Genomic DNA, 26746 nt, shown 5'->3' on the forward strand with positions numbered 1-26746 from the left:
ACGTTCATAGACTTCCTGTTTTCATTTTGGCAGACTGAAAAATAAACTGAAAAGTTGTGTCGTAGACGTAGGGAAGCTGTCAAAATATACAAAATGAGTTGGATCTTTGGAAATAAAAACAAAAACACATCTTCATCACAAACAAATCTACAGGCCCACAGGACAAAACAGATTGATTCTCTAAAGAAAGCAAATCTGAAGTAAGTAACCAATAATTTGTAAATATTTCATGACTCATACTTTCATAGTATGGAATACAATAAAAATGACGAAACACGTACTCTTCAAAAAACATGTCATTGTTTTTTTTTTTATTTTAAAAATGTACTAACAATAAATCTTTTGTTGTAGTCCAATTGAAGTTCTACCAAATACAGAATACAGAATAACATTCGTTTCAGGAAACAACAACATAACTCTAGTTGTGTAAGTAGAATCAGGGACCTACATACCAATACTAGTATATAGGTCCCTGGTAGAATTTACTTAAACATTTTCATTATATGTGCATGATGTTTAATTCCGAAAACATAATCATATTTCACTCTACTTATTTTGAAATATTCCACTGGAGTCACCCTCAAGCAGCATAGAATAGTCTGTGTTTCGATCAAAACAGGCCCTCAAGTGCTACAGTTAGATTATGATACATATACTTGCAAGTAAGAATAAGGTATCATTTTAATTAAAACATATTTCTTGGTATATAAGTACAAGTAAGTCGTGTGGTACTGCAAAATCCCATAAAGTCATAAGGGCTGAATGGAAGATTTAATCAGGTACCAAGTACCAACCCGTATCGATATCCCAATAGATGTTTAAAAATGATACCTTATTACTGATACTTACATTTGTGACTATTTATAATAAAATTGTTGATTTATAATCTTCTAAAATATCTTAATATTTTTTCAAAATGATATAAGTTGAATCCCGAACACATCAGCCCATTTATTTTATGATATCACTGAAAAATTACATCGACTTTTTAGGACTTTATAGTAAAGTTGAGGTCTTAGCTGAGACAAACTGTGTCTCTACAGTGATAGATACACATGCTAAAATAGTGTCTTAATTATTAAAGCAAAAATATTTTCAAATGTAAATATTGTAAGGTACCTAACTTCATTTTGATTTTGGCAATCATAAAGTGATAAACAGAAGTTGAAGGAAATACACATCTACAGTCAAATGACTCAAATCTCATTATCTTGAACTCGATGGGACCAAGAAAAAATTTCGAGATATCCAGGCATTCAAGATACTGAGATTAAAATACACAAAGGAAAAGTAGCTGGGACTTTTAACTGACTTCGAGATATCCATGGTATTCAAGATATGTGTTCGAGAAACTGAAGTTCAACTGTATATGAAAGCGATAAATTAAAAAATAACTTTATTGAGTTCTCAAGAGACTTCCTGTACAGGCACAGCTTTGTCCCTCTCCAGAGATAGAGAAGTCCTTATATGAATGTGCTAAATTAATTATTAAAAACTTTTTGAATTCATATAAGACTTCCTGTAACCAGGACAGGTTTGTCCCCCTCCAGAGATAGAGATGTCCTTATCTTCTTTGGAGTGCCAGTGCCTGTGGGGCAAACACTTCTGCCTGCCTGAGAATACCATCCTAACATAGGTGCCAAATGTAAAAGGGATAAGTTTGTGCTCCACTTGGGATTGAACCCAGGCCCTTTGGCATGCCAGTCCAGTTCTCAATCAATTGAGTTAAAGGGATAACCCACTAGCCCAAGCTAGTAGGAAGCTGTGTATCACACACTACCACATTCCAATCAAAAAATTACTCTATAAAGGGAGATTTTTGTCTATTTTATTTTTGCCCAATGGCCCTTGTTATCATTTGGCAAATTCAAAAGAGACAGAGCTATCTGTCTTTTAACATGCACATTTGTCTTTGGGCAAATTTATAATGATGCAGAATTGTTTGCAAGTGTGGTAGGGTGGAAATAACACTTTTAATTGTTTGAAATAATCTTGCATAAGTTAAGGACATATTAAACACATTTAATCAACATTCAATTTATCCACTATGTTCACATTCAGGTCCATCTTTAGCATTCATAAAAAAACCTTTAGATTATTTTCCACTGGCAAAGACATGGGATATATTATTGTTAAACCAGGTCCATAGGAGAAAAGCAGGTTAATGAAAGAACAATCAATAAAATGCCCTCAATTTAGACTGAAGGATAAAATTATTAATTGAATAAACTCTACATGTCAGACTGATATGTATATCTGCACTATTATACATTTGAAACTGATGTCATAAATGAGGTGCATGTACATTGAGCAAAATAGGAGATAACTGTCATGTTTTCTTATATTTTAGATCTCTTCCTCCCCTTTTTCCACAAGATCCACCCTCAATATCTGTTCATCCCCCTGTATATCACTCATGGGTCGACTCAACATCAAAAATTATCAACTGTCCAAATCTCTCATCGGTAAGTTCATTTAACAGGTATTCTTTCATGAGAGGATGAAATAATTATTTATTGATTTTATTGAAAGAAAAAAAGAAAAGTGCCTTGTAATCAATTTCTGTACTAGCATTGTAATCAGCATTAATGTGTTTTTTCAGTTTTCCATGCATTCCAGTCTAGCTGCAGTAGTTCAGTCCATCATTGATGAATTTAAGTCACATCCTCCTCAACTACAGTCAAATAATTTGTAAGCATCAGGTCTTGCTATATTATGCCAATATATTTACACTTGTTTGCAACTTATCCTCAGACAGTGCCAGTTCTTGAACGTTCCAATAACTTGAAAATTTTTAAAAATATTTTTACAGTGTTATGAACACAGAGGTACAACATTTTACCTTAAGTTTCAACAGTACCAGTTCTTCTTGAACATTCCAACAGCTAGAAAATTTTTCAAAAATATTTTTCCTGTCTTATGAACACATAGATACAATACTTTGTCATAAGTTTCAACAGTTTTCATGCCATGTTAACCCTGAAAGAAGTTTGATTCAGATTAATTACTAATTATTATGATGTTTTTTTTTTTTTTTTTGTTTTTTTTTTTTTTTTTTACAATATTTGTCAATTAAAAAAAAAAAAACTCAATTTGTCTATTGTACATGTCCCATATTTACAAAATATTTATGAGAAAACTTGTGGAATAAATGTGCTGTTTGGTCAAAAATGGGTTTGAATTGAATATTTGCACAATTTTTGATAGGCTCAAAGCAGAAAGAAAGTCTGAAAAGTATTTTCAAAGGAGTAATTTATTTCTAATTAAATATCTCAAAGGAAACTAATAAATCAGGTTAACAGTTCAAATATTTTGTTTTCATTTATAGCTCATTAGCTTATTTTCTATTGTACACTTAAAGAATAAATGAAGGACATCCCTACTTTAATTATTTTCAGTGGTGTAGTGGGACCTCCTCCATTTCCCCCGTCCACTTCCTCAATGTCTAGTTATTCTAGTTCAGGGGGTTTGGCGGGTTACTACCAGCCACCAGGTGCTCAGTATGGAACCAGCCAACCAGAACCAATGCAAGGCACTGAAAATTCTTCAGAGGTACAATGAAAGATAATAATTTCCATCATAAACAAAAATGTTGCAGCATTGTTCATGGACAGAATTTGACAAGTTTTATTTGTTTGCTTTCTAGCAGGATGGAGTATCTTTAGGTAGAGTTCCTGATGTATTTACAGCCTTTCCAGATCTTAAAACTAAAAGGTTTGTCAGTTACATTTACCTCTCATGGAACATTTTCACTGATAGTCTTTACTTTCATGTATCACTGTCTGACAAGTAGATGATGTCAGCTTAACCTACTGACAAGTAGATGATGACATCCTGATCTTTTGACAACTAGATGATGACAACCTGACCAACTGACAACTAGATGATGTCAACCTGACGTTTCGATGATGATAATCTTACCTACTGACAACTTTTTGATATCAACCCCACCTACTGACAACTAGATAACATCAATCTGACCTACTGAAGCTCGATGATGGCAACCTGACCTACTGACAACTAGAAAACATCAACTTGACCTACTGACAAGTAGATGATGTCAACCTGACCTACTGACAACTAGATGATGACAACCTGAGTTACTTACATCTTGATTATGTTAACTTGACCTTCGGACAACTAGATGATGTCAATCTGACCTACTGACAACTAGGTGATATCAATCTGACCTACTGACATCTAATTAATCTCAACCTGACTTGCTTACAAGCAGAAGATGACAACCTAACCTACTGACAACTTGATTATACATCTGACAACTAGATGATGTCAACCTGACCTATTGACAGCTTGATTTTGTCAACCTGATCTTTGGATCACTAGATGATGTCAATCTGACCTACTGACAACTAGGTGATGTCAATTTGACCTGCTGACATCTACTTAATCTCAACCTGACTTGCTGACAAGGAAGATGACAACCTAACCTAGTGACAACTTGATTATATCATCCTGGCAATCTGATAACTAGATGATGTCAACCTGACCTACTGACAGTTTGATTTTGTCAACCTGATCTTTGGACAACTAGATGATGTCAATCTGACCTACTGACAAATAGATGATGTCAATAGTGGGGCACAGATTAAGGATGGGGGAGTGGGTTGTCTTTGACCTTGAAGTTGATATTTTTTTTCACCTTTGTTAATTTTATTGTAGCTACCACTGTGATAATAAAAAAAAATATCATTTGGTCATTAGCATAAATGCATTATTAATTAACATTTATTTCCAGCCTTACACAATTATATGAACTACAAGATGAAGAAGACAAAATTTTGGAAATGATCCAGACACTACCAGAAGTGGGAAAATTTGCGGAGGAAAGAGAGAAAATTTCCAGTGAATGCATTGAATTGGCTAGTAAGTTGCTTTGTACAGTTTATTTAGTGAGTAGTCAAAAGGCATTCAGATACCTTGATAAATATAAAGAAGCAAGGGCTTTATTTTTTTTTACTGTATTTGCATATACATGTATTTTTAGTCCCCTACCGGTGAAACTGGAGGGGACTATAAGTTTCCTCTGAGTCTGTCCATCCGTCTGTCCGTCCGTCCGTCTGTCTGTCTGTCTGTCAGTCTGTCCCACTTGGTTTTCCGCACTTTTTTCTTAAACGCTTGCAGATATTGAACTGATTTTTGGTATGTGAGTGTATCTTGATGAGTTACAGATCGAGTTTGCATTTCGTTCTGCTTCATTGATTTTTGACGGAATTACGGCCTTTTCAATTTTTACGGGTTTTCCGCAATTTTCTTCTAAACGCTTGTAGATATTGAGCTGATTTTTGGTATGTGGCTTTACCTTGATTAGTTATAGATCAAGTTTGCATTTCGTCCCGCTTCATTAATTTTTGACGGAATTATGGCATTTTCAATTCTTAACGGGAACCAGATTACACTTGCCGGTAGGGGACTAGTATTGCTAATGCAATACTCTCAGAGTGCTTGTTCAATTTGCCATTGTCCATTGTTTTTTTTGTGAAAAATAAGAATATGTTGGAAAAATATGAGGATCACTATGAAAATATAGATGTCTTAAAACATGATACTATGTTTCTTACAGGAAGCAATTTAAGTTATAAACCAGTACTGGAACAACTCAGGCAATGGATTTCAGAAAAGGTATTGTGCCCATATAATACTTGGTGAAGTTATTCTTTTTTAGGGCATTACAAATTAGTCTACTGGGGTATATGTCTTTTTATTTGATAGTAGCCTTTTCAGGGCATTGGAAACCAGAATATTTCCTTTTTTAGAGAGAGAGAATGACTTGTGTTTGTGTGTGTTCATCTTTGCATATGAATTATAATTTGTAGAACAACCTTTATGAAAAAACACAAGAAGAGTTTGAGCAACATCAGAGGAGACTAATGACCAAATCTGAGGATTTTCACCCCTCCGTGATCCAGAATAACCTCAAGGTGGCACTAATGGAAGCAGAAGAGGAATCTGAAAGCATTGTGGATCAGTTCCTGGAAAGTGAGTTGCATTTAGTAATTAAAGACTTAAAAGATTTAGATTTTAAAAATGTGAAAGGGGACTCATGGGCCAGAGCATCATCTGATTTGCATTTCTTCCCCATTTCATGGTACCCCAAACTAAGTCACATAGAGTTTATATATTGATGATAACATACGAGTAGTAGACAAAATTCTAGTCTTGATGTTCCTAGACAAATCTATATAAACATTATTATTTAAAATTTTGAATCCTAATTCTAGTTTCAACAATTAATAAAAGAAAATGTCAGGCATAGTATGTGCATGAAATTCATCAACTCACTTCTTTAGACAGTTAGTGAATTCATACTTATCACAGGCAGATTTTAATTTGAATCAAAAAAGCATGGCAGTGCAAAGGGCTGGAAAAGTCCAAACTTGGAAAGACTGTTAAAATATTTTAGCTTCCATTGACTAATGATAAGAGCTAGTACATGTAATTTATGTTTGCATATCAAAATATTTTTTTGTAGAAAAAATGGACGTAGAGGAATTTAAACAGAGATTTATTCAAACAAGAAGTGTAAGTATCATGTATTCATTAAACTGTGTGATAAGACATGTAGTCTTTGATGCAGTTATATTCACTGATATATTATATATGTAATTAAATGAAAATTTCATACATTTACATACATAAAATTAATTTGATGTAATATATGATTGAACACACATGTAGCGATTACAGTAGTAACATGTTTATAGACGTTGTTGGATACCCATGGGTGATCTAGTTCTTTACTCATCAGTGATGAGTAAAAGACAAGATCACCCGTGGTTATCCGACGATGGTTTATAGAGTCAAACCTCTTTATCTCAAACCTTATGAGACTGACCTAAAACTTTGAGATATCCAATGATTTGAGATATAAAGGTTAAAATATGTAAAGAAAAAGTGGTTGGGGCTTTAAAGTCTCTTTGACATATCCTAGGTACTGTAGATCTTCAAATTTTTGTGAGATAGGGTACTTGGTACTTAGAAGCAAGACAAAATTTTCACGAATTCTTGTTATTGCTTATATTATAATCTTTGCTAATAAAAATAAGCATGAGAACAAAATTTCACAAGCAGACAGACTCACATAATTAGACAAAAATATTAAGTTCTAGCAAATAAAAAGTGATATACATTATTTGAGACGTTCGGGATAACGAAATTCAGCTGTATACAGTTTAACAAACCTTTTTATCCTATTCAAAGAAATAACAAATTGTACATGCATGTATATACTAGAATTACAATGAAATACAAGAAAAACAAAGTTATGGATAACCATGGTGATCTGCTGAAGGTATCACCCCATTAATTTATATTTATCTTTAAGTCATTTAATTTTTTTTTTCATTCTAGTTGTGTCATGCCAGAAGGTCAAAGGATGAAAAATTAACTCAAATAATACTACAACATGGATATAGGAGCTGAAAAACTGACTGTGTGAGAGTTCTTAAATTGGTCCTGAGGTTCATAAACTGGTTCCATGTTCCTAAACTGGTCCTGAATTCATGGTGGAAATCAGTTCTTGTAGTCACATGAAAATGTTCACAGATGCATCCATTATGAATGAAAAAAATTTAGGAATGTTCCAAAATAATTCTTCAGAAAAGCTTTAAACAGGGTTTAATCTCAATTGATTTTATATCATGAGATACAGTAAAACACGCTTATAGCAAAATGCTAGGGACATTAAACAATTTTGATTCGTTATAAACATAATTTGTTCTATCTTTTTAAGTTTATAATATGCTTTAAAACTATGGGGAATGAAAATACTTCACTGTAAGCATGAATTCTTTATAAGCATGTTTGCTGTAACCATGTCTTACTGTACATTTATCTACATAAAGGGATTCTGAGCGTCCAACATTGTTTATCATATAAATATGTTTGTTGTCTTTCCGCCCATTTTCATCTTAATCAGTCCAGTAGATACACAAAAAATGTAACTTTAAAACAATACTCTTGAAGAGAAAGAAATCAAACATTATTTTTTTAAAAATTTAATCGTACAATTTGAAATAATTCAAGCTTTTCATTTTTATATTAAATTGGAATGGTTAATCAAGACTTTTCGTACACTTGTATTTATGTTTCTGTTACTTTTGTACATGTAGTCTCTGTGCAATACATTTTTTATATGTTCTGATTTATCTGTAGGCAGATGTTTTTAAAGAACAGATCATATTTCTTGCATTAATTATTGTGCTAACTTTCATACAGACAGTTGCACTAATAATAAGTACATTGTATTTTTGATTTTTTTCAAAAAAAGTTTTGGGTTTTTTTTTTTGGGGGGGGGGGGGTTAATTTATAAAATTGTTTGACATGAAGTTTCATATTGTATATTTCTGAAATGATTGCAATTTTCATTTAATTAATATGTGAATCTGTAACTTCTGGTCAACTTAAACAAAAAAAAAAGTCAACGACCAGACAAGAATTGTATGCAATTTGTCATGCATCAATCTCATTTTGTAAAGGTTTTTGTGAATGAAAGAGGATGGTTGTTAAAATCAGTTATAAAAAAATGTTATGTGATAAAAACTATTGGATAATAAATATTGTTAATAACATTAATGGTGTTCTCGGTGGTGTCTGTCGTTGAGTTAAATGTATTGCACATACAGCTGAACTTCACTATGTTTTTAACATCTTATTGCAAATCCTCAGATATCTCAAAATTTAATCCTAGTCCCATTGAGTTCAAGATAACAAGGTTTGACTGTATATTAAGTATGAGTACAATATGCATTAGAAGTCCATGGAAATACTGAAAATATTATCATAAAGAATCCTTTTGTAGTAAATTACAAACTTAACATACATTTCCAGTAACAGAGGAAATTGTGTCTTCTTAAGTTTTGGAGGTTAGACTGTTGGCAACAATGCTCACCTCAGAATCACTTTGAAGATGTTGATATAAAAATCAATTCATGAGGCATTTTAATTCTAATTAATTGCAAAAAACCATCTGATTGGACTTTGCAGTTGAATTTACTAACATATACCGGTAGTTAACTCTGTTAAGGACATACGCAACGTACCTTGCCTACTGAGAATTTTTCAAGATATTCTTAATTTAAGATTATAGTGCCATCAGATGTTCATAGACAAGAAATCAGCATGCATTACCAGGGGTTTTGAAAAGATATCAATTGATGGAAATTTTTGTATACCGGTAATTCAAATATACCAAATTTACGAAAGGCATATTCTAGATGTTTTGTTTATCCAAACTTGTTTTAGAAGAAGTGTAGAACAGCATATATAGACATTAATATGTAGCACATGGTTCCTTTAAGTATCGGAACTCTTCAACTCCAGGGGAAAAGACAATATAGTTCAAACTACGTTGCATATATCCTTAAGTTTAATGATAGCAGGCACCAAAATCTTGTCAGTATGGAAGATAAATTTATGATGCCTTCCCATTTAAACTCTGATCTCCAAGTATGATCTTTATAATGAAATGAGGATGATCACCAATGCTAAAGATTATCACACTTAAGGTACTAATCTGGAGAAAGAAGTACCGGTAGGTATGATAGGACTCCCTTTTTGCTCTACCTGTAGAGTTATATATACAAAAGAAATACATATTATAAACCAGGTTTGTCTTGTTGATCACATTATAAAAATGCTTTAGCAAGTGCAAGTCAATATCTTGTTTTGATGAAGACATTATCTATGTATGACATAATAAATTGGCACAATTCCCCATGCTTGTGAAAAGTTATATCTTTAAATTATGCAATCCTCTACCTTAAAATAATCTCCCTTTTTATTCAACCACCTTCAAAGTTTTTCCTTTAGGTACATTTAAATGCTAAGAAACCAAAAATTAAACACTTTAAAATAGTTTATTTAGTCAACAATAAAAACAATGTCATGAACATACATAGCTCTTAACCCAGATGTATTCAACAATTAAAATGTATATTAGGTATTGAAATAGGACAAAAAATTGAAATAAATTTTTAGAAGGCGTACAATACAATATTTTGATAAGTCAATATACTGACATTTTTTTAATCAAAACCAATCATAGTAATGTTTATGAACTATAATTTCCACCTTTGTGTTAATATAACACATACTATATTAAGCTCATATCTTGCTGATCTTTTTAAAAATACAAAACAAAGAAAAACTTGAAATCACCACCTTCAGGTTGAAATTGATCTGTTAATAATGCAAAGGCTCATGAAAATGAAGACTCTTAATAAATATAATTCTGTCATCTTGCCTTTTTAACAAAAAAAGTGGATTAAAAACCTTTGATGCTAATGCAACAATGTCTGATAACCATTTGCATAAGCGTAAAAAATAATGGAGAAGATACATGTAAATCCCAGAGGATAAATATAACAATTTTTTTCTTCCAAAATTCAAATGTCTGCGCTTAAATACATGTAGGTGCCCCTCTCACTAAAGAAGTGATACATGTATCTGGTTGGTTAAACAACTCTCTGTTTGATGAAGCCAAATAATTTGCTGAAAAGTGGGTAAATGTAACTTTACAGTCAATAATTTATGAGAAGTTTTAGGAATACATGAAGTTTTTTTTAACTGTAAAGTTTCTGGGAACATATTCAAGTCTCTATTTCTTACACCACTAAAATTTCCTAATTTAATGGATTTAAGATGAATGAAATATAAAAAAATGCCATGTATAAATTCTTCCGTGTGCAAGATAAGAAAATTGTTTTTGGTACATGTATGTACATGTATCTTTAAAAATTATTATTCTTCACACTAGTGCAATAATAGCTTACCATAATAAAAAGTATGCATTTTTAAAATACAAGAATACTTTCACAATTTCTATTCAAGATGACCACCTAAATATTACAATAAAATAATATAATATAAAATATTAAATATGTTAACAATCATAATAAAAAGAGAACACAGTTTTCCTGAATAAAATGTTGTAGTCGTCAAGATAGCTGACATGATGTTTTATTTGCTTCTCTACGCTGAGCGGCTTCTTGCTACAATAGAAAACAGACAAGGCTGAATTCTAACCTGTTTTCTATCTTGCTGCCAACAGCATCTGTTGTAAAAAGGAAAGGAAAATATACATCTTTTCACACATGATTCACAAATAACATGTATAAAGCATTAGCTGATTTATGGATTTTGTTTGTTTTCATGTAAATAATGAAAAGGGAATGTTTGTACTCTCTGCAAACAATGTCTCTGACCTTCCACTTTTATGTGTGAAACAATTATTAAAATTGTTATATTTTAAAATTTATCACTACAGTCTACTAAAAAGAATTGCAGAGAAAGATGCAGCTATATAGACTTCTGTGTCCAGTTAGGGACCATTTAGACTTACCCTTCTCCTTTGCTCTCGCTGGTTCTCTTCCTGACTAGCTGCTATGGCCTGAGCTAAAAGTAGGTCCTCTTTCTCCTGCTGTGTTAGTCTGCAAAACAAAGTGAAATAGACTTTGAATTACATGTAGCATTATGTATAATCAGAATCACTTTAATAATAGAATTTGAATTTTTCAAATTTATTTATAAGAAGCGCACTGTAAAGTGAAAACAGAGCATTCCCTAGGAAAACGGAGCACATCGACCCCCAAAATACATGTAAATCATTACTTGTGTAACTTCCATTATGCACCCCCCCCCCCACACACACACACAGGCATGTTACTACAGTAAAACTTGTCTTATCCAGACACCATTGATTCCAAAGAAAAAAGGCAGATTAGACAACATTTTTAAAAATTGCATTAACTGAAAATGACTTAAAGTTAAAATCATATTAGGCAAGATTTCATATTACACAACATCCGAATTAGACAAGTTTCACTATATATCCCCTCCACTTCATTGAGAGGGGATAAATTTGGTTTAACAGAAAAACTGCAATGTTTTTTTGTCCTTACGGTTTTGAGGGTGGCTGTGGCTGAGATGAATTGGCCAAAGACTGTTGAATTGCCTGTGCTAATGCCTCATCTTCTGTCTGGTATATGGAAATGCAGAGTTCATTAAAAAAAAAACATCAATTGTAGAAAATTACATTCTAAGATAGATTAACAAATTGTTCACAATCTTAAATGTAATATTATATGTAATATAAAGATCCTATTTTGCTACATGGAATAACTACAAATGGAGCTATAGGAAGGGAATGTGATCTTTAGAATTTTTAAAAAAAAATCATTCTCAATAATAGAATGTAATGTACTTACCATTCCCCCCTGAACAGACTGAGCTGTTGCGGCTTGCCTCTGTCTTCTCTCACTGAAAATATATAATTTACAATGAAATTCTTATTCTACTGCTATTTTTTCATACACACACTACTAAAGAAACTTTTTATAGATTTCCACCTGTCTAGTTCCCTGCCCAGTTGTGATAAGGATGTGGTCTGAGGTTTTGTCATCGGTTTACTAGCACCACTTGTCGTCGGCTTACTGGAAGACTGCATATTTCTAAATATAGCCGCAGCACTGAAAAAAATGCATTTCATTATTATTGTTTGTTCTAAATTCGTACAGAAAAAGATGTATGACAGTTACTGAAGATATATCAAGAGTAGAATACACCTGTAAATTTGCTCCATTACAAAATAATGTACTGAAAATTTCAGAGAAACATATACATATAAATGTTTTCACTTCATTTGCACAATCTAATTAAAATTAGATCCTTTACGCTCCCGTATTTTGTTATGTCGCTGCGACAAATACGTTAACATTACATATCAACTTTTGCTATTCCCCTTACCCCGTCCTAGACATCCCCCTCCCCGTGTCCTGGAATCCTTTACAGTTGTGATCCGACTCAAAGCGATGCTTCAGACAAAAGTTCTGTTGACATTTTTCACATAAAACTGGAACCAACTGTAAATAGCATGAAAAGTATAACATATTTAGAATGAATTTTTTTTTAAGTTTACTTCATAAACTTCAGGTACACATTGTATTTTCCTTTTTTCAAGTACATGTACTTTAACAAATCTTATAGATTTAGGATAGATATTGATAAAGTGCTATGTAGGTGTAAGCTTTAGTTTTTCCATACCTCTTTCTGTTTGCAGCCTTTGTATGAGCATTTGTTAGTGTATACCTAAAATTCAAATTAAAGACACTTATTCACATAGAAATTAGTGGTTAAGGATAGAGTCACTATAGGCATACAGTATGAATTCAATCTCAAAGAATATTATGGTTGTAGTTCTTGAATGCCAAGTATACAAATACAATTGTACTTGATGCAACTTTTTCTGCCAAAGCTAGTTAATTAAAACATAAAAGTTAACAAAATCACAACAATTCTCAGATTGAAGCTCTTCACCCAAAAGCCTTAAGTTCTCATAAACTGAACATAGCCTGGATTATTTTGATAACCCTTAATTTAGCTGCTAGATTTTTCCTATCTGCGACTGCCAAATGTCAACGATAACTTAACTATCTAAGCCTTATTTTATACTAAAACTACACATGGGATACTAGCTGACTCTATGGAGACACATCATACCTTTCTCCTCTTGCGGGCGGGATCAGATTGACAATCTCGGTCTATATGTTGGCCTACTACCACATCTGGCATCTCCCCCTTCTTCACAGGGATTGGAGTGTTACATAATGGACAAACAGGTACTTGGTTATCCTAATTCAAAATATATAAACAAATGTTGAAGAGCACTATTTTTTTTAATTTTTTAAGTTTAGAAGTGCATGGAGCTGGACTGATATTTCTTCATTTAAATGAGGCATTATCACTCACCTTTTTGTATGATTCTGGACAGTTGTGTGTGTTGTAGTGTATGTGGTCTCTGCTACAAAAGAATACAAGACATATGAATACCAAGCAAAATTAATTTTGATTGACAGTGCTTATAATTATCATTTTGATATTGATAAAATAAAATATGGTTATGACAGAAGATAGTCTTACTTACAAATCAAAAAGGGGAACTGTGTATACAGTTTCCATTGTGATTATAAAATAGATTCAAATACTTATGCAACCATATAAGTCTGTATGTATCATTTGTCTTTCACCATGTTCATACTGATTAAGACTTACTACAGTAACTTTGAGAAATTCTGGCAAAATTTTAAGGAAAGGTGGACCTTTGTAGGATTATATATAACATAATCAATTGACTGGACCCAAAAATGGACAACAAGTCATTTAAATAACATTGTTAAATTACTTACCAAAATATCTGAGAACAAGCATCACATTTCATGGGTAGGAAATCTGAAAGGAAAGATAGACTCTAGTCATTTTCATGTACACACTGTCAGTTCAGTAATATCAATGTTTAGATGCTGTTGTATGATTTCCAACATTCTTGTATACATACTTAATGGACTATATATCTTGATATATTAGTCTGTTACAGTGTGTTAGTGGCTGTGTTTGGCATATCCGTATAGTGTGTATATATCTACGTAACGTTTTGCATTTTCCCGTACAAATGGGACAAATTGCTTTCAAATAACATACCCAGTTGTTTACAAGTTTTCTCATGGCAATTTTGGCCTAAGTCTGGAAACTCCATCTTCTATAATACACAAGCTTTTCCACTTTCCTTAGACGAGTACTAAATGGTGACCAATGACTATGCTGTTTGATTTAACATCGCTATTTATAGGTACACTGACGTCATATCCGCAAGGAGTAATCATTAAGTAAAAGTCTCTGTGGTGGGACTCCACTCAGAGAAAATAAAATAAAAATGTAGATGATGAATGAAATTAATCAAAGTACAACTTATATATCGTTTTCAGAAAAAGTGATGCATGAAAATGATAGATAAGGAATGTACATACCATAAAGAAATAAATTTTTTAAAACTAATGCATACTCCATTCAAGAGAATCCCAGAATATTCTTAACAGATACAGCAGGTCCCTGACGCAATCTGATTGTGGTACATGTACATATATTGTGGTATAAACATACAGTACCTCACTATATATTTTTTTCCACAAAAATTAGACTTTGAACATATTTTTATGGAACCCTATTCGAAGAATTTTCCTCAATAATATAATCATACAGCAGTAGAGAGAGAGAGAGATCCTCAAAATGTCAAGGTTTTGCGATTCGGGAACTCCACACAAACCCTGTTTTGTGGAGTCCCGAAATCACAAAACCTTGACATTGTGGGCAGGCCTCTATGTACATGATGTAACCTCTAAAATTTAGGCGCCAACTGGCTTCTAATAACAAAAATAGTCGCCAATGAAATTTTTTAGTCGCCAGGTAAATTTTTTTTTAGGTACCAATTTAAAAACTGATATTAGTCATTATATAGAGACATGTCAATTTCTAACTTTTAAACTTCTTTTCTGCTCTTTATATATAAAAATTCAAAATGTTTATAGTTCAGTAATTTGTCTATCACCAAGTCAATTTGCCGACTTATAGAAAAAAATTAGGCGCCAATCATAATTTTTAGGCGCCATGGCGACTAAATTAGTCGCCAATTAGAGCCCTGGTGAGGATGAGAGAGAGAGAGAGAGAGAGAGAGAGAGAGAGAGAGAGAGAGAGAGAGAGAGAGGACTACACTAAACACAAAATGATCCAAATTTATTCAGTTATGAGTGATCTGCCCTTAGATCTTAGATAAAAGAAATTGAAATTTACAGGTATTACTCAATTTGGGATCAATTTAAGAATTCTTAACACAGGCCTGTAGGAAGCAATTTCACTTTGAGGGGGCACAACCATACATTTTCGGTTGGGGAGGGGGGTACTATTCACTACCAAAATTTCTTGACAAGCAAAATAAATAAATAAATCAATAAATCAATAAAAAATGAAATAAATAAATAAATAAATGAATAAAAAAAAGGTCATCAAACGTTATCATTTAGGGACACAAGAATATAGTAGCTAAGTTTTCTATATATTTTTTTTTATATATCGGCAAAATTATTGGGGGGGGGGGGCACGGCCTCCAGTGCCCCCGGTTCCTACGGCCATGTAACAATTTATATCGCAATGACCAATTAATTGAACTCTTTATTATATGTATTTTCCTATGAATTAAGAAAACAGTGATGTCTGTTCATCAATACTTCGTTGTCTTTGAGCATTATTCCTAAGGAAAAATTGCTGCTACCGTATGTTGAAAATGAAATATTAGATAAACCCAGTAATTAGTTATTTCCACTTTATACATTATAATTTTCTCAATATCCCAAAACATTTTTCTTAAGTTCTAAGAGACTCCTTAAGACAATGGAACCCTTTTTCCTTTGATTGTCTTCAGATCTGTCGTTTTCTTTGGAAATCCATTGGTAGTCAGTTTTCATTATCTATGCAAAGTACGATTTGATTGGTATCATCACAAAAAAATGTTGAACGGATATGATATGGCATCCCTATCAAAATAAATCATTCACATTGACACTAATATCTATTAAAGAACGAATACTCTTCACAGGAGATTGACGTAACTGCATGTAAGTAGCCTTGCATTGTGACGTCATGGCTACAACGAAACAATTACATTATCTTACCAACCAAAGAAAGATCAACCAAACAAAAGGACCGTGTAAAGAGTGAGTATATAAAATTTCTTTGCATATATAATATTCTGTCAACCCGTCGACTTGTCATCCTGTCAACCTGTCCACCTGTCTACATGTCCACAATTTTACCAAAAAGTCCCTACGCTATACATAGAATTTCTCCAAAATTTCCTCATGTTCTTTAGCATTGCACATTAATTCTTCAGCCCTTTGGCGTATGAAAATATTTATCGATACTACTTATCCATTTATCCTAGTTTAAAATTGCGGAGAATTTTTATTTTTTTTTTTTACTAATTTATCCTAATTTTTGGATCTACTTTTAACAGTAGCTTTTGGGAGGTCAATTAATTTCCTTTCTAAGGAATAATTTTTCATTTTTAAAAATCATAAATGCTGGTTATCATCAGATTTTTTTCGATGCTTAAAAAGAAGCCGCACAAGTAAAATGTCCTCTGCTGCCCTTTTCAGATTTCAAAATGACACTATTGACATATGAAGAAGTCGCTTTAAATCAAAAAATACAGTATCAATAAATATTTGCTTTTATTCATGATTTCAACGTGAAAAATATTTGCACAAAAATTGTGTATGACGTCATAAAAACACACACAACTTGAACGTAATAATCGATGTGACGTAACAATTATCGCCACAACAAAAGTGGATGCAGATGTCAGACATATTAGAGGTAAAAATCACGGCTTAAAATTTTTGCTTTTCTTGCATGTTTTTCTCTACTGTAAGTGCAATGTTTTTAAAGATATGTCGTTTTGTTTGTAGAAAATCATGGATGTTATGTTAGATTTCGGGGACGAAGTCGTTAATGACGTGGTAAGTAGTTTGGCAAAAGTTACACATCTTGTGTAAAAATGTCGAGGAAATGCTTCAAAAAGTACACTTTTTTAAAAAAATCTTTCTCTGCTATACAAATTCATTGAATAACTAGACCATAATGTTGGAGTGTATCAAATAGGATTGACATTAGAAAAAGGTTATCTCCAAAAATGGCTTTTTAATTTTTTTTTAAGGTTTCCTAAAATACATTCTTGATGTTGTTTTTTTTTTTAGGATACAAAGCTGGGAATCTTAAAATTTAGCTACAATTGGGCAGAAGAAGTAGAAAAACAAGAAATACTAATGAAGGTACATATATACCTCGCTTAGATCCATAGAGATATCTTAGTATGGTTGTGTAATAATGATACAATAACACAGGCTACAATTCTGACAATTTCACACGTAAATTCTCTTTGAATGTAATCATAATAATGCATTTCATTAAATATATAATCTTTTTAAGTGTGAAAAAAGAAGATAAATAAACATTTATTTGTGGTAAGGGTATGCTTCATAACATTAAAGATCTATCAAAAAACGACGTAAGCTATTATTTTCTTAATCCCTTTTCTAGGAAGTCAAAGTACCAGCATTAGAGGATAAAAAGAAGAACGAATCCAAAGTGAAGACATTCACCGAAGAATGGAAGGAAGTACCAAGGTAACACTGACACTAACACTAACAGAGTGTTGATAAGTGTTCTAGTATTATAAATTTTATAATACATGTAATTACTTAATAGTAATATATGTTTCTCTTCATCTTGAATATGTCATATTATTGATATTTTTACGTATACTTAGTAACATCATGTAAATTCACAATTTACAATATGACAATTTGATAACATGTTCACCATGTTCACTTTGCTTATTTCAGAGAGTCACTCTTGGATTTCGGCAATGAAGCGGTGACTAATTTGGTAAGTAGAGATCTGCTGTTTTGCCGTTGTTGTTGTTGTGCAATTCATGTGATATAGTGAAATATACTGAAAATGTATCTTTTTTTGGAGATTATATTTTTGATGATATGGATCAATTATTCTTTTTCATAATTTAAAATAATTCTATAAACTTATAATATTGTACTTAACAAAAGTGGATATAATTATCAATTCTACCTCAAGGAGTAGTTTTATATAAATTGAATAAGTTTTACCAGATTTAACTTTGGATGCTTTTATTTCAGGACGCAAAATTAGAAATACTTAAGTTTCTGTATAGTTGGGCAGAGAAAGTAGAAGAGGAAGAGAAAGAAACAGAGGTAAAAAAGAACTTTGCTCCTTAATCTCATACATTATACACCCGTGGACCAATTCATGTCTGTGCATTGAAAAAAAATCTCAGAATTTATTTGGTACGTGGATATAAATTTTGTCAGTTGAGGGAAGAAAGATTACTTTTGCTTCTAGCCGTGTGTCTATGAAGAAACCTGAATTTAATCAGAGAGTGTACTAATTGATTTTTAGAAAAGATGTAGGTAAAGGAATATAACCCGAAATGATAACTAAGTACTTGAAGAATGGTACAAATATATTATGTAAATTTTTGTTGTAAATAACTGAATATCAATACAACCAAAGATTTTATATCAAAATATTTTACAGGAGTATTTGATTCTAAACCAAACCTTACAAGAAGGCTCATATCAACAGCTGCAGAAAGAAACTGAAGAGAGTGAGACCAAGCAAGAGATAGCCCGAGACACTGTCAGGTATTCTCCTCTACATTATGATAATCATCTATACATGTAAGTCTGTGAATGTCATCGTATTTTATCTACGATATGACAATTTGATAACGTGTTCACGATGTTCACTTTGCTTATTTCAGAGAGCCACTCTTGGATTTCGGCAATGAAGTGGTGACTAATTTGGTAAGTAGAGATCTGCTGTTTTGTTGTTGTTTTATAAATCATGTGATTCAGTGAAATGTACTGAAAAAAGTGCCTTTATCCAGAAATAACGTTTTTATGATGATATGGGTCAACCATGTTTTTTTTCTTGATTTAACTTATTATGCACTGAACAAATAGATATAATTATCGAATTCTACCAAACCGAGTAGATTTTACCAAATTTAACTTTAGATGTTTTTATTTTAGGACGCAAAATTAGAAATACTCAAGTTTCCATACAGTTGGGCGGAGAAAGTAGAAGAGGAAGAGAAAGAAACAGAGGTAAAAATTTATTTCGTTTGCCCCTTAATCTCATAAATACACCCGTAGACCAATTCATGTCTATGCAAAAAAAAATCTCAGAATTAATTTGATACGTGATTATTAATTTTGTCAATGGAGCAAAAATAGAATAATACGTTTGGTCTATATGCATGTCTTCTATGAAAAAAAAAATGAATTGAAACAGAGCGTATACTTTATTGAATACATGTAGATAAATGACTCTCACCCTACAAGATTACTAGTAATTCCTTGTACTAGCAAACAAGGAATTATCCGCAAGTACAAGTAAATATGAAAATTTCTTGTTGAAAATAACAGAATATCAATAGAATCCATTTTTTATTGGTATTTTTTACAGAGATTTTCCATACTGAACCAAACTTCTCAACAAGAAGACACAACTCGCGAGAAAGTGGCTGAAAAGGGCGAAGCAACGCCAAAGATTGCTCTTGACTATAGCAGGTACTCTCTTTTTAATGGTCATTTGTCTGTGAATGTAATTATATTTAAGCTTAGATAAGATGTGAAGAGTGAGCTGACGTGAATATATGTCTTGGAATATTCTTAATTTAACTCTTCAATATCTCTCAATTGGAAAGTTTTATATATTAAACAGCAAAACTCCAGAGCTGCATCAAGATTCGAAAGCAGAAGATGAGACAAAAACCAAAGCATTAGAAGTTAGCATGTTGGGAACAAAGCAGATAAAAGCACAGGTAATGAAATCTACAGTTGTTCAAGACACTGCTCTTGACTGTAAAATTTAGCCTTTAATTTTTTTTTTAAACTTTATATTCATTAGAATAATTTTTCATTAAGGTCTTCCGCTCCAGGCGGAAGACCTTCTACTGATTCTGATGGTTAAGATTATTCTTATTATTCTTTTTTTTTTTTTCCTAGACGCCAACTTTGAGACCTCATATCTTGCTCATTTCTCAACGGATTTTGCTCAAATTTGCAGGGTTTAAAGACGTTACAAAATTCTATCAGAATGCTGTCAAACATTTCAAAAACCCACTTCCGCTTTTGGGTTATCTCCCTTTAAATGAAAATTTAGGACGCTTCATTTCCAGACAAAGGCTCAGAGACTACTTAAGCTGGAGTAGAAATTCTACCGAATTTAAATAATAGAAGCACTGAAGTTGTGCACATCGGTGTTTGTTTTTCAATTTCTGTATTCAAAATGGCGCTAGAGAGGGGTCAAAAATTAGAACGCCAAAAAGAGCGAAAATTTACACATATTTTCCTTTTTATCTTCTAAACTAAAAATATTTTGATAAAACATGTAGAATAAAAGTTGTGCACAATTTTAAGGCCTTTCATTTGAGACCACTAAAAAGGGTCTGGCCCCTCAAATTAGGGATCTGGGGCCCTTTAAAGTTTTTGCTTTATAACTCAAAAACGGTAAATATTTCGAAATAGCTGCCGTAATTAAAGTTGTTATTTAACATCTTATTGATCTCAAGAAAATGTTATTTTGTTTGAGTCTTGTGTTCTAAATGAGCTAGAAGCATAACACATATACAGGTAAGTGTTTTCATTCAGCAAGTAAACAAGAGCTCTTCATGCGTGTAATTAAAATAAACTTACTATAAATAATAAACCTTGCTATATTAGATGCTAATATTCTTTAGAATCAGGTTTTTGAAGTATTTTGTGCTTTATTTCCAAATTATTTACTGACAACTTTCCCTTTTATTTCGTTTGTTTTCAAATTTGGATAAACCAGTGTACTAAACAGGGAAAAAAAGATAACCTTTTCTTCTTATCATATAAAAACAAACAATAAAGTTAGAAAATAAAACAAAACTTTAAACATAAACTATTCACAGCCATTAAGTACACGCCTTTTACATTCATCTGGTGTGTTTACAATTATGTAACCCCTCCCTCGATAGCGCGTGGCAAAGGAGGTCACCGAGGATCAATCGGCGTGTGAACCAGCGACCTAAGGTCATACGCAAATCAAACCATAGAATGGCCATTCCAAATACATTTTAACTAAGTGATGAGTGGATAAATATGTTGAATCTTTCAGATTATTTCATATCTTTGATTAAAGTCGCTAGTACATTTCGATTTATATTTTATTCGCTCAATTACAAGAAAGTTGCATATTTATTCTTATAAACATTGCATTGTTGAGATAATTGCGCTTTGTGGAAAATTACTTTAAAATCATTTCGAATCTTTCATATGATTCCGTCTTACTGTTTAATTATCACTCGCTCGTTTTAATCAGCTAGTCTTAAGTGCCTTTCACTTATTCACTTCAAATTCAATGCATTTTGAATGCCGAAAAGACCTCTTTCTTTGCGTATTAAAGAAACAGTTTATTTATCTCTCTAATGTTATTATTTAACGAGTTGCTATTTCTTTCATGAACATTAAACAGGATGTATAAAATTAAAAACGATAATTGTATGTAGAGGTCACATTTTTAATTGTCAGGAAAATCGAAAATAAAATTAAGTACTTTCGAGTTTCTATTATTTTCTTCCTAACTTACAATATTATTGCATACAAAATACTAGGTCGGACGCATGTAACTTAACCGCCTCAATATTTCACTTGTATTTGAAAATTCTATCGAGCGTCGAATGAATTTTACCCGTTAAAAAGTGTACCAAAAAAGAACCCTTCCTATGCAGTTTTCTTTGGGAATCAATTGGCTTAGATAGTCTACTCCGACATGTGTTGACAAAACTCACGCAATGAGAAGCCATACATTTCAAACTTGTGACCTCTTGGTCAGTGCATGTGAAGATTACGCATGGCAATTAGTGTCTGGAAAACGAAGTATGTTTTATAAGTTATTTGTTCTCATTCCAAATTAAATACAAACACAAACCCTTTATTTTCTTTGTTATTTTATACCGTCAATTATATCAGATAGATTGTTTTAAAAACGTGTTGTTTAGGAAGATTAATCTTATGCATTTGTTTTATTTCATCTAATAAATTGAATTTACCCATGACACAAATTATTGGTACATGCATGTAAGTACGCGTAAATGCGATTTAATTTGTTTATGCGGAAGAGCGCCCAAAATAAATACACTTCGAACTCTGGAATTTCCCTGTTTTACTGTTTAAATCATAGGTCCACTCAGCTGACGAGTTGTTTTAATAACGGTAATAAATTATATTCAAGTCCTGGCCAGCGATCGTTATGGTTGGTGACATTGCAATTAAACAGGTCGATACTAAGGTACTAAGATACTAATGGGTGTATATATTTTCACCTAATATGTTTTCATTGAGTGTTTTCATAAGAAGTAAATTGCTGGAGGATATCATGTTCTCCCTGATCACATCGATAGCGTGTAGAAACAGCGGTATATGAACACACGCTTTTGTGTACAAAGCAAACGTGTAAACCAAAAGGATGGAAAAAAAACGACGAAATAAAAACATTTCTCTATTAACTGAAATTATTGTCTTTAGAAAGATAAAAATAAATGATTATCCGCCTGAGAACATGTGAAAATTATACCCAAATACAATGTAACGAAGGATTTTGGGTTTAATCCCGAGTACACAATTATAGCAATGATGTGTACATGTACATGCAGAATACCTCTTTTTTTATCCTTCGTCCATGTGTTCCTCCTTAACGGAAAAAATTATCAGTAAATTATATTTTACCGAACGAGGTTGAAAAATGCCGAACTTTATTTCTTAAAATTAACAGCAATTATCCGACTTATCTCATATCACTGTGAAAATGCCGTAAAAACTAAAACCGTCTGGTTTGACTTTGTCAACGCGTTTTAGATCGGGTTTGAGATTTTTATTAAATGTCTGGAGTATTTCGCTTATTCTGCAAGTCCGTATAATGAAAGAAAACATTGACAGATTTAGAGGAGGTTCAGGGGGCCTGCCCCCACTGGCGGATTTAAGTGGGGCTTGGGGGCGCACGCCCCCCCCCCCCCTAAAATTTTCAAAATATGACATGACTAATATTAATAATGCCATACTTTGGTTTTATAATTAATGGTCAATTAAAAAATGGTAATTTTATTTTATGACCAAGTATCAGTTTTCTTAAAAATCAAGTCTGAAAACCTTGCATTCCCTAGGCTATGAATATTATCTCATAATTATTCAAAGCGGAAAACGTCTCCCGATTTCGTTTGAAGGGTAGACAGCACATGTCAATTTCCTATAAATACTGCAATATTTAAAGGCTGGTCGAAGGTAAATAACATTCGGCAAACCTCGGCTGATTCCGTCACCTTCATCCAGATGAGGTACGAATCGGCCGAGGTGTGCCGAGTGAGGTAAATAAATGAATTTAAAATCAGAAGGTCTACGTTACAAACCTATCCACTAATTGATGTATTTATTTATCAAATGGTGTAACTATGCAGTAATTTACTTACATAGAAACAAGACTTTTTTTAACGTCAGGATATAGGTTAGGATGGTCACAGACGAGTGTAACTTCGACCACCTGGTTAATTTCGACTGTTCATAAATACCTTAAAATAATTTGTTTATAACCCATTATAGTGTACACACATCTATTTTATGCAGAAAGAAAATGCATTTTTCATATACAAATCAATGTTGATAATAATAGGCGAAATTTATTTCTTTACTGGAAAATTACATCCAAGAAGAAACTTTATCGCCCGAAAAATTACGGACGAGTATTTTTAAACCATTGCGGGGAATTATCAGTTTATCACCTCTAAAAATATCTTGTATATACAGAAAGACACAGTGGATATTCCTGGCGTGAAATTTATTAACTATGTTTAAATTTGCAACTTAAATTCATACCTTTTAAATTTATAGTATTTAGTTTTTACAAATAAAATGCAAATCAGCTGAACAGAAATCGGCCGAAGTTACCCTTTGCATGAATACGGCGTCAGCAGGTAACTCAGTTCGACCAATGAAAATGACGCAATGCTATTTGTTACCAGAAAAAAATCATGACCACCATCCGTATAAAAAAAGTATTAGGATAATATTATGTACAAGAATACTCCGTAGAAACTAGTTCTATAACCGTGAAAAAATCATCTGTTTTGTTTACATGCGGTTTAGATGCCTGCGCATATATATATTTGTAGCATGCCTTGATAAATCGGTAAATTAGTCTCTAGGCACCTGGTGCACTTAATGTCTTCAAATTAGGTACATTTTGAAAATTGCTTTTTTTTCTTTTTGTCAGCATTTTTTCACAATCTTTTATGTTTTACAACAGAATAATTTAAATTAAAATATATGTATTTTTTTTAAATTAGAGATGACGCGAATAATTTCATTTATATTTGCACATCGATCGAAAATACCCCGTGTGCAGTTGAAGTTACCCAACACACACATCTTGTAAATCGAACACATTTATTTTATATCATGACGAATAATACATATAACACAATGTAATCTGAACAATAAAAGGTATTCCGATGGAAAAAAATCCAGTAAATGTTGAGCGTAATACATGTAATAGGCAGTGACATACTTGAACAAATCTAAATATAAAAAAATAATCGGTCGAAATTACACCACCCTACTCTACAGTGTATCTGTCATATATGTATAATACTTATAAAAACAAACGTTGCAATATTTAATTTTTCAATATTCAGATATTCTTTGTGTATCATTGTGCTTCGTTTATTTCATACTGCTATAAAGGGAACTGCACGTTACAGCGTGTTTGTTTATATTGTTTCGTTGGCTGCGGTGGAGATACATGTGTAGGTCAGTGAATGGAATTTAAAAAAAAAACAACACTTTTTGGAACAACATTAGAGTTACATACAAATATCAGGTTGACTAGCATCCTTGCTGAAATAATGATGATTCAGAACGACTTCTAAGATACACGAAGTTCGGAGATTCACGAAGTTCGGAGATACACAAAGTTTCTGCTTTCTCAAGAGTAAATTTGAAATAAAAATTATCAAATGATTAATAAATTTGTACATTATTCTTAAGCAGACGTGAAATTCCTACAAAGATTTTAGAGTATTGTAAGTTACAAACTTAATTCATATCTTATAGGCTTTTGTGTAAAGGAAGTAATCAATACAACTATTTTTGTGTCTGGTTTACTGACTCTTAAAATTCACGAAAACCCAGGAGCTTCCGGGGGCTTCGCGCCCTGGGCCACCACCAGGGCTTCGCCCTGGACCCACTGGGGGCCTTAAGGCGACCCCCAGTCTCCCTGCCTGAACGAAGTTATCCACGCCCCCCCCCCATCACAAATCCTATATCCGCCCATGGCCCCCTTTTATATCCAAAATATACACAAGATTTAATAAATCAATTTATAATGTGGCTTTGGGCCCCTACCCCGACACAAAACTGGTCGGGCCCCCTTTTCAAGATTCCTGTTTCCGCCACTGAAAAAGAATGTGTTGTTCTCTTGGATGTCGATATCTGAATTATGTTTTATTTAAACACCTAGTCTAATATATCATGGGCGCCAATAATAGGACGATTATTTGTTTTTTAAAATAAAGTGGTTCTTACAGATGTTAAAAAAACCTTATAAACGGCTAAATAATTATTTAATTCATCTACAACAAATGTTAGTTTAGTTCTTTGCTTTCATAATCTAACTTTTTATAAATTAACACGAAAGTCGTGCGATCGTATACAAATACTCAGAAGCAATCTTTCATATTTAATGAACGTATAGGTGAATAAATTTCCTCTCATCACTATACGTAAACCCCCATCCTCGAAATAAATAGAATGTTTTCCTTCGCAGTCGGTTGGTTTTACCAGGTACATGTCAGTACTAGTGAGGAAGGAGCTTTATAGAAGCAGGTGATGAATTCCGAGAGAAAGGACTGCCTATTTTATATACATGTACATTCTTAGGGACCTAGTTTTCTGAACCGATCTCACTGTTATTCAAAGACCTAGCTAGAAATTCTCTCTCTCTCTCTCTCTCTTTGAAATGCAGGCCCGTCGATTGTAAAAAAAAAAAAAAAAGACAAAATAATTTCAATTTTTAATAAGTATCTCATCTCCCAAGCCAAAGACCCAAGTAAGCTTTTGCTGTTCATAATTCTTCATCTTTGTTTGCTATATTGGTGTATTAAGCATTATCGTCGTTGTTGTTCTAAAGCTACTCGTAAATTTTTCTCATTTTTATCTTATCAAGAACCACCGGACCATAACAACGAAAATTAACACAGAATATTTTTGGTAAAGTTTTGTTCAAA

At 32.5% G+C, this 26746-nt stretch overlaps 3 protein-coding genes across 5 annotated transcripts in view; 2 read left to right on the forward strand and 1 right to left on the reverse strand.

Moving 5' to 3' along the window:
• Positions 1–54: 54 nt before the first annotated feature.
• LOC133192179 (vacuolar protein sorting-associated protein 37A-like) lies at positions 55–8100 on the forward strand. Of its 2 annotated transcripts, none has more exons than XM_061328132.1 (11): positions 55–200; positions 352–426; positions 2351–2465; positions 2603–2691; positions 3399–3552; positions 3647–3714; positions 4757–4884; positions 5582–5640; positions 5835–5997; positions 6491–6540; positions 7369–8100. In XM_061328132.1, exons 1-11 carry the CDS (start codon positions 94–96, stop codon positions 7438–7440), a joined length of 1080 nt encoding a protein of 359 aa, XP_061184116.1. In that variant the 5' UTR covers positions 55–93; the 3' UTR covers positions 7441–8100. The 2 variants fall into 2 exon arrangements, with proteins under 2 accessions (XP_061184116.1, XP_061184117.1); XM_061328133.1 differs by having other exon boundaries at positions 3650–3714.
• Positions 8101–9907: 1807 nt separating this feature from the next.
• Positions 9908–14637, reverse strand: LOC133192712 (AN1-type zinc finger protein 2A-like). Of its 2 annotated transcripts, none has more exons than XM_061328712.1 (11): positions 14494–14637; positions 14202–14244; positions 13765–13816; positions 13516–13647; positions 13060–13104; positions 12763–12878; positions 12366–12485; positions 12225–12276; positions 11919–11995; positions 11360–11447; positions 9908–11009 (listed from the first exon to the last, which is right to left on the reverse strand). In XM_061328712.1, the coding sequence occupies exons 1-11, from the start codon at positions 14546–14548 to the stop codon at positions 10956–10958; spliced, it is 834 nt and encodes a 277-aa protein (XP_061184696.1). In that variant the 5' UTR covers positions 14549–14637; the 3' UTR covers positions 9908–10955. The 2 variants fall into 2 exon arrangements, with proteins under 2 accessions (XP_061184696.1, XP_061184698.1); XM_061328714.1 differs by having other exon boundaries at positions 9908–11071.
• Positions 14638–19343: 4706 nt separating this feature from the next.
• Positions 19344–26746, forward strand: part of LOC133192959 (uncharacterized) — a 12874-nt gene continuing 5471 nt past the window's right edge. Inside the window, exons 1-4 of the mRNA XM_061328961.1 lie at positions 19344–19352; positions 19473–19547; positions 19909–20012; positions 20167–20266. Of these exons, the coding sequence (XP_061184945.1) occupies positions 19344–19352; positions 19473–19547; positions 19909–20012; positions 20167–20266 (288 nt within the window). The remainder of the gene's footprint in view (positions 19353–19472; positions 19548–19908; positions 20013–20166; positions 20267–26746) is intronic.

This window comes from Saccostrea echinata, unplaced genomic scaffold (assembly GCF_033153115.1).
Source record: "Saccostrea echinata isolate AGI-Se365-2 ecotype Australia unplaced genomic scaffold, CSIRO_AGI_Sech_v1 ptg000025l, whole genome shotgun sequence".
In the NCBI taxonomy this organism is placed as follows: Eukaryota; Metazoa; Mollusca; class Bivalvia; order Ostreida; family Ostreidae; genus Saccostrea; species Saccostrea echinata.

Bases quoted from the DNA above. Each gene is read 5' to 3' on its own strand.
- LOC133192179 (XM_061328132.1), top strand. From the start codon at position 94: ATGAGTTGGATCTTTGGAAATAAAAACAAAAACACATCTTCATCACAA. The intron at 427-2,350 runs GTAAGTAGAATC...CTTATATTTTAG, and splicing joins AACAACATAACTCTAGTTGT to ATCTCTTCCTCCCCTTTTTC. The intron at 3,553-3,646 runs GTACAATGAAAG...TTTGCTTTCTAG, and splicing joins GCACTGAAAATTCTTCAGAG to CAGGATGGAGTATCTTTAGG.
- LOC133192712 (XM_061328712.1), bottom strand. From the start codon at position 14,548: ATGGAGTTTCCAGACTTAGGCCAAAATTGCCATGAGAAAACTTGTAAA. The intron at 14,245-14,493 runs GTATGTTATTTG...CTTTCCTTTCAG, and splicing joins GAAAACTTGTAAACAACTGG to ATTTCCTACCCATGAAATGT. The intron at 13,648-13,764 runs GTGAGTGATAAT...ATTTTGAATTAG, and splicing joins GTCCAGAATCATACAAAAAG to GATAACCAAGTACCTGTTTG.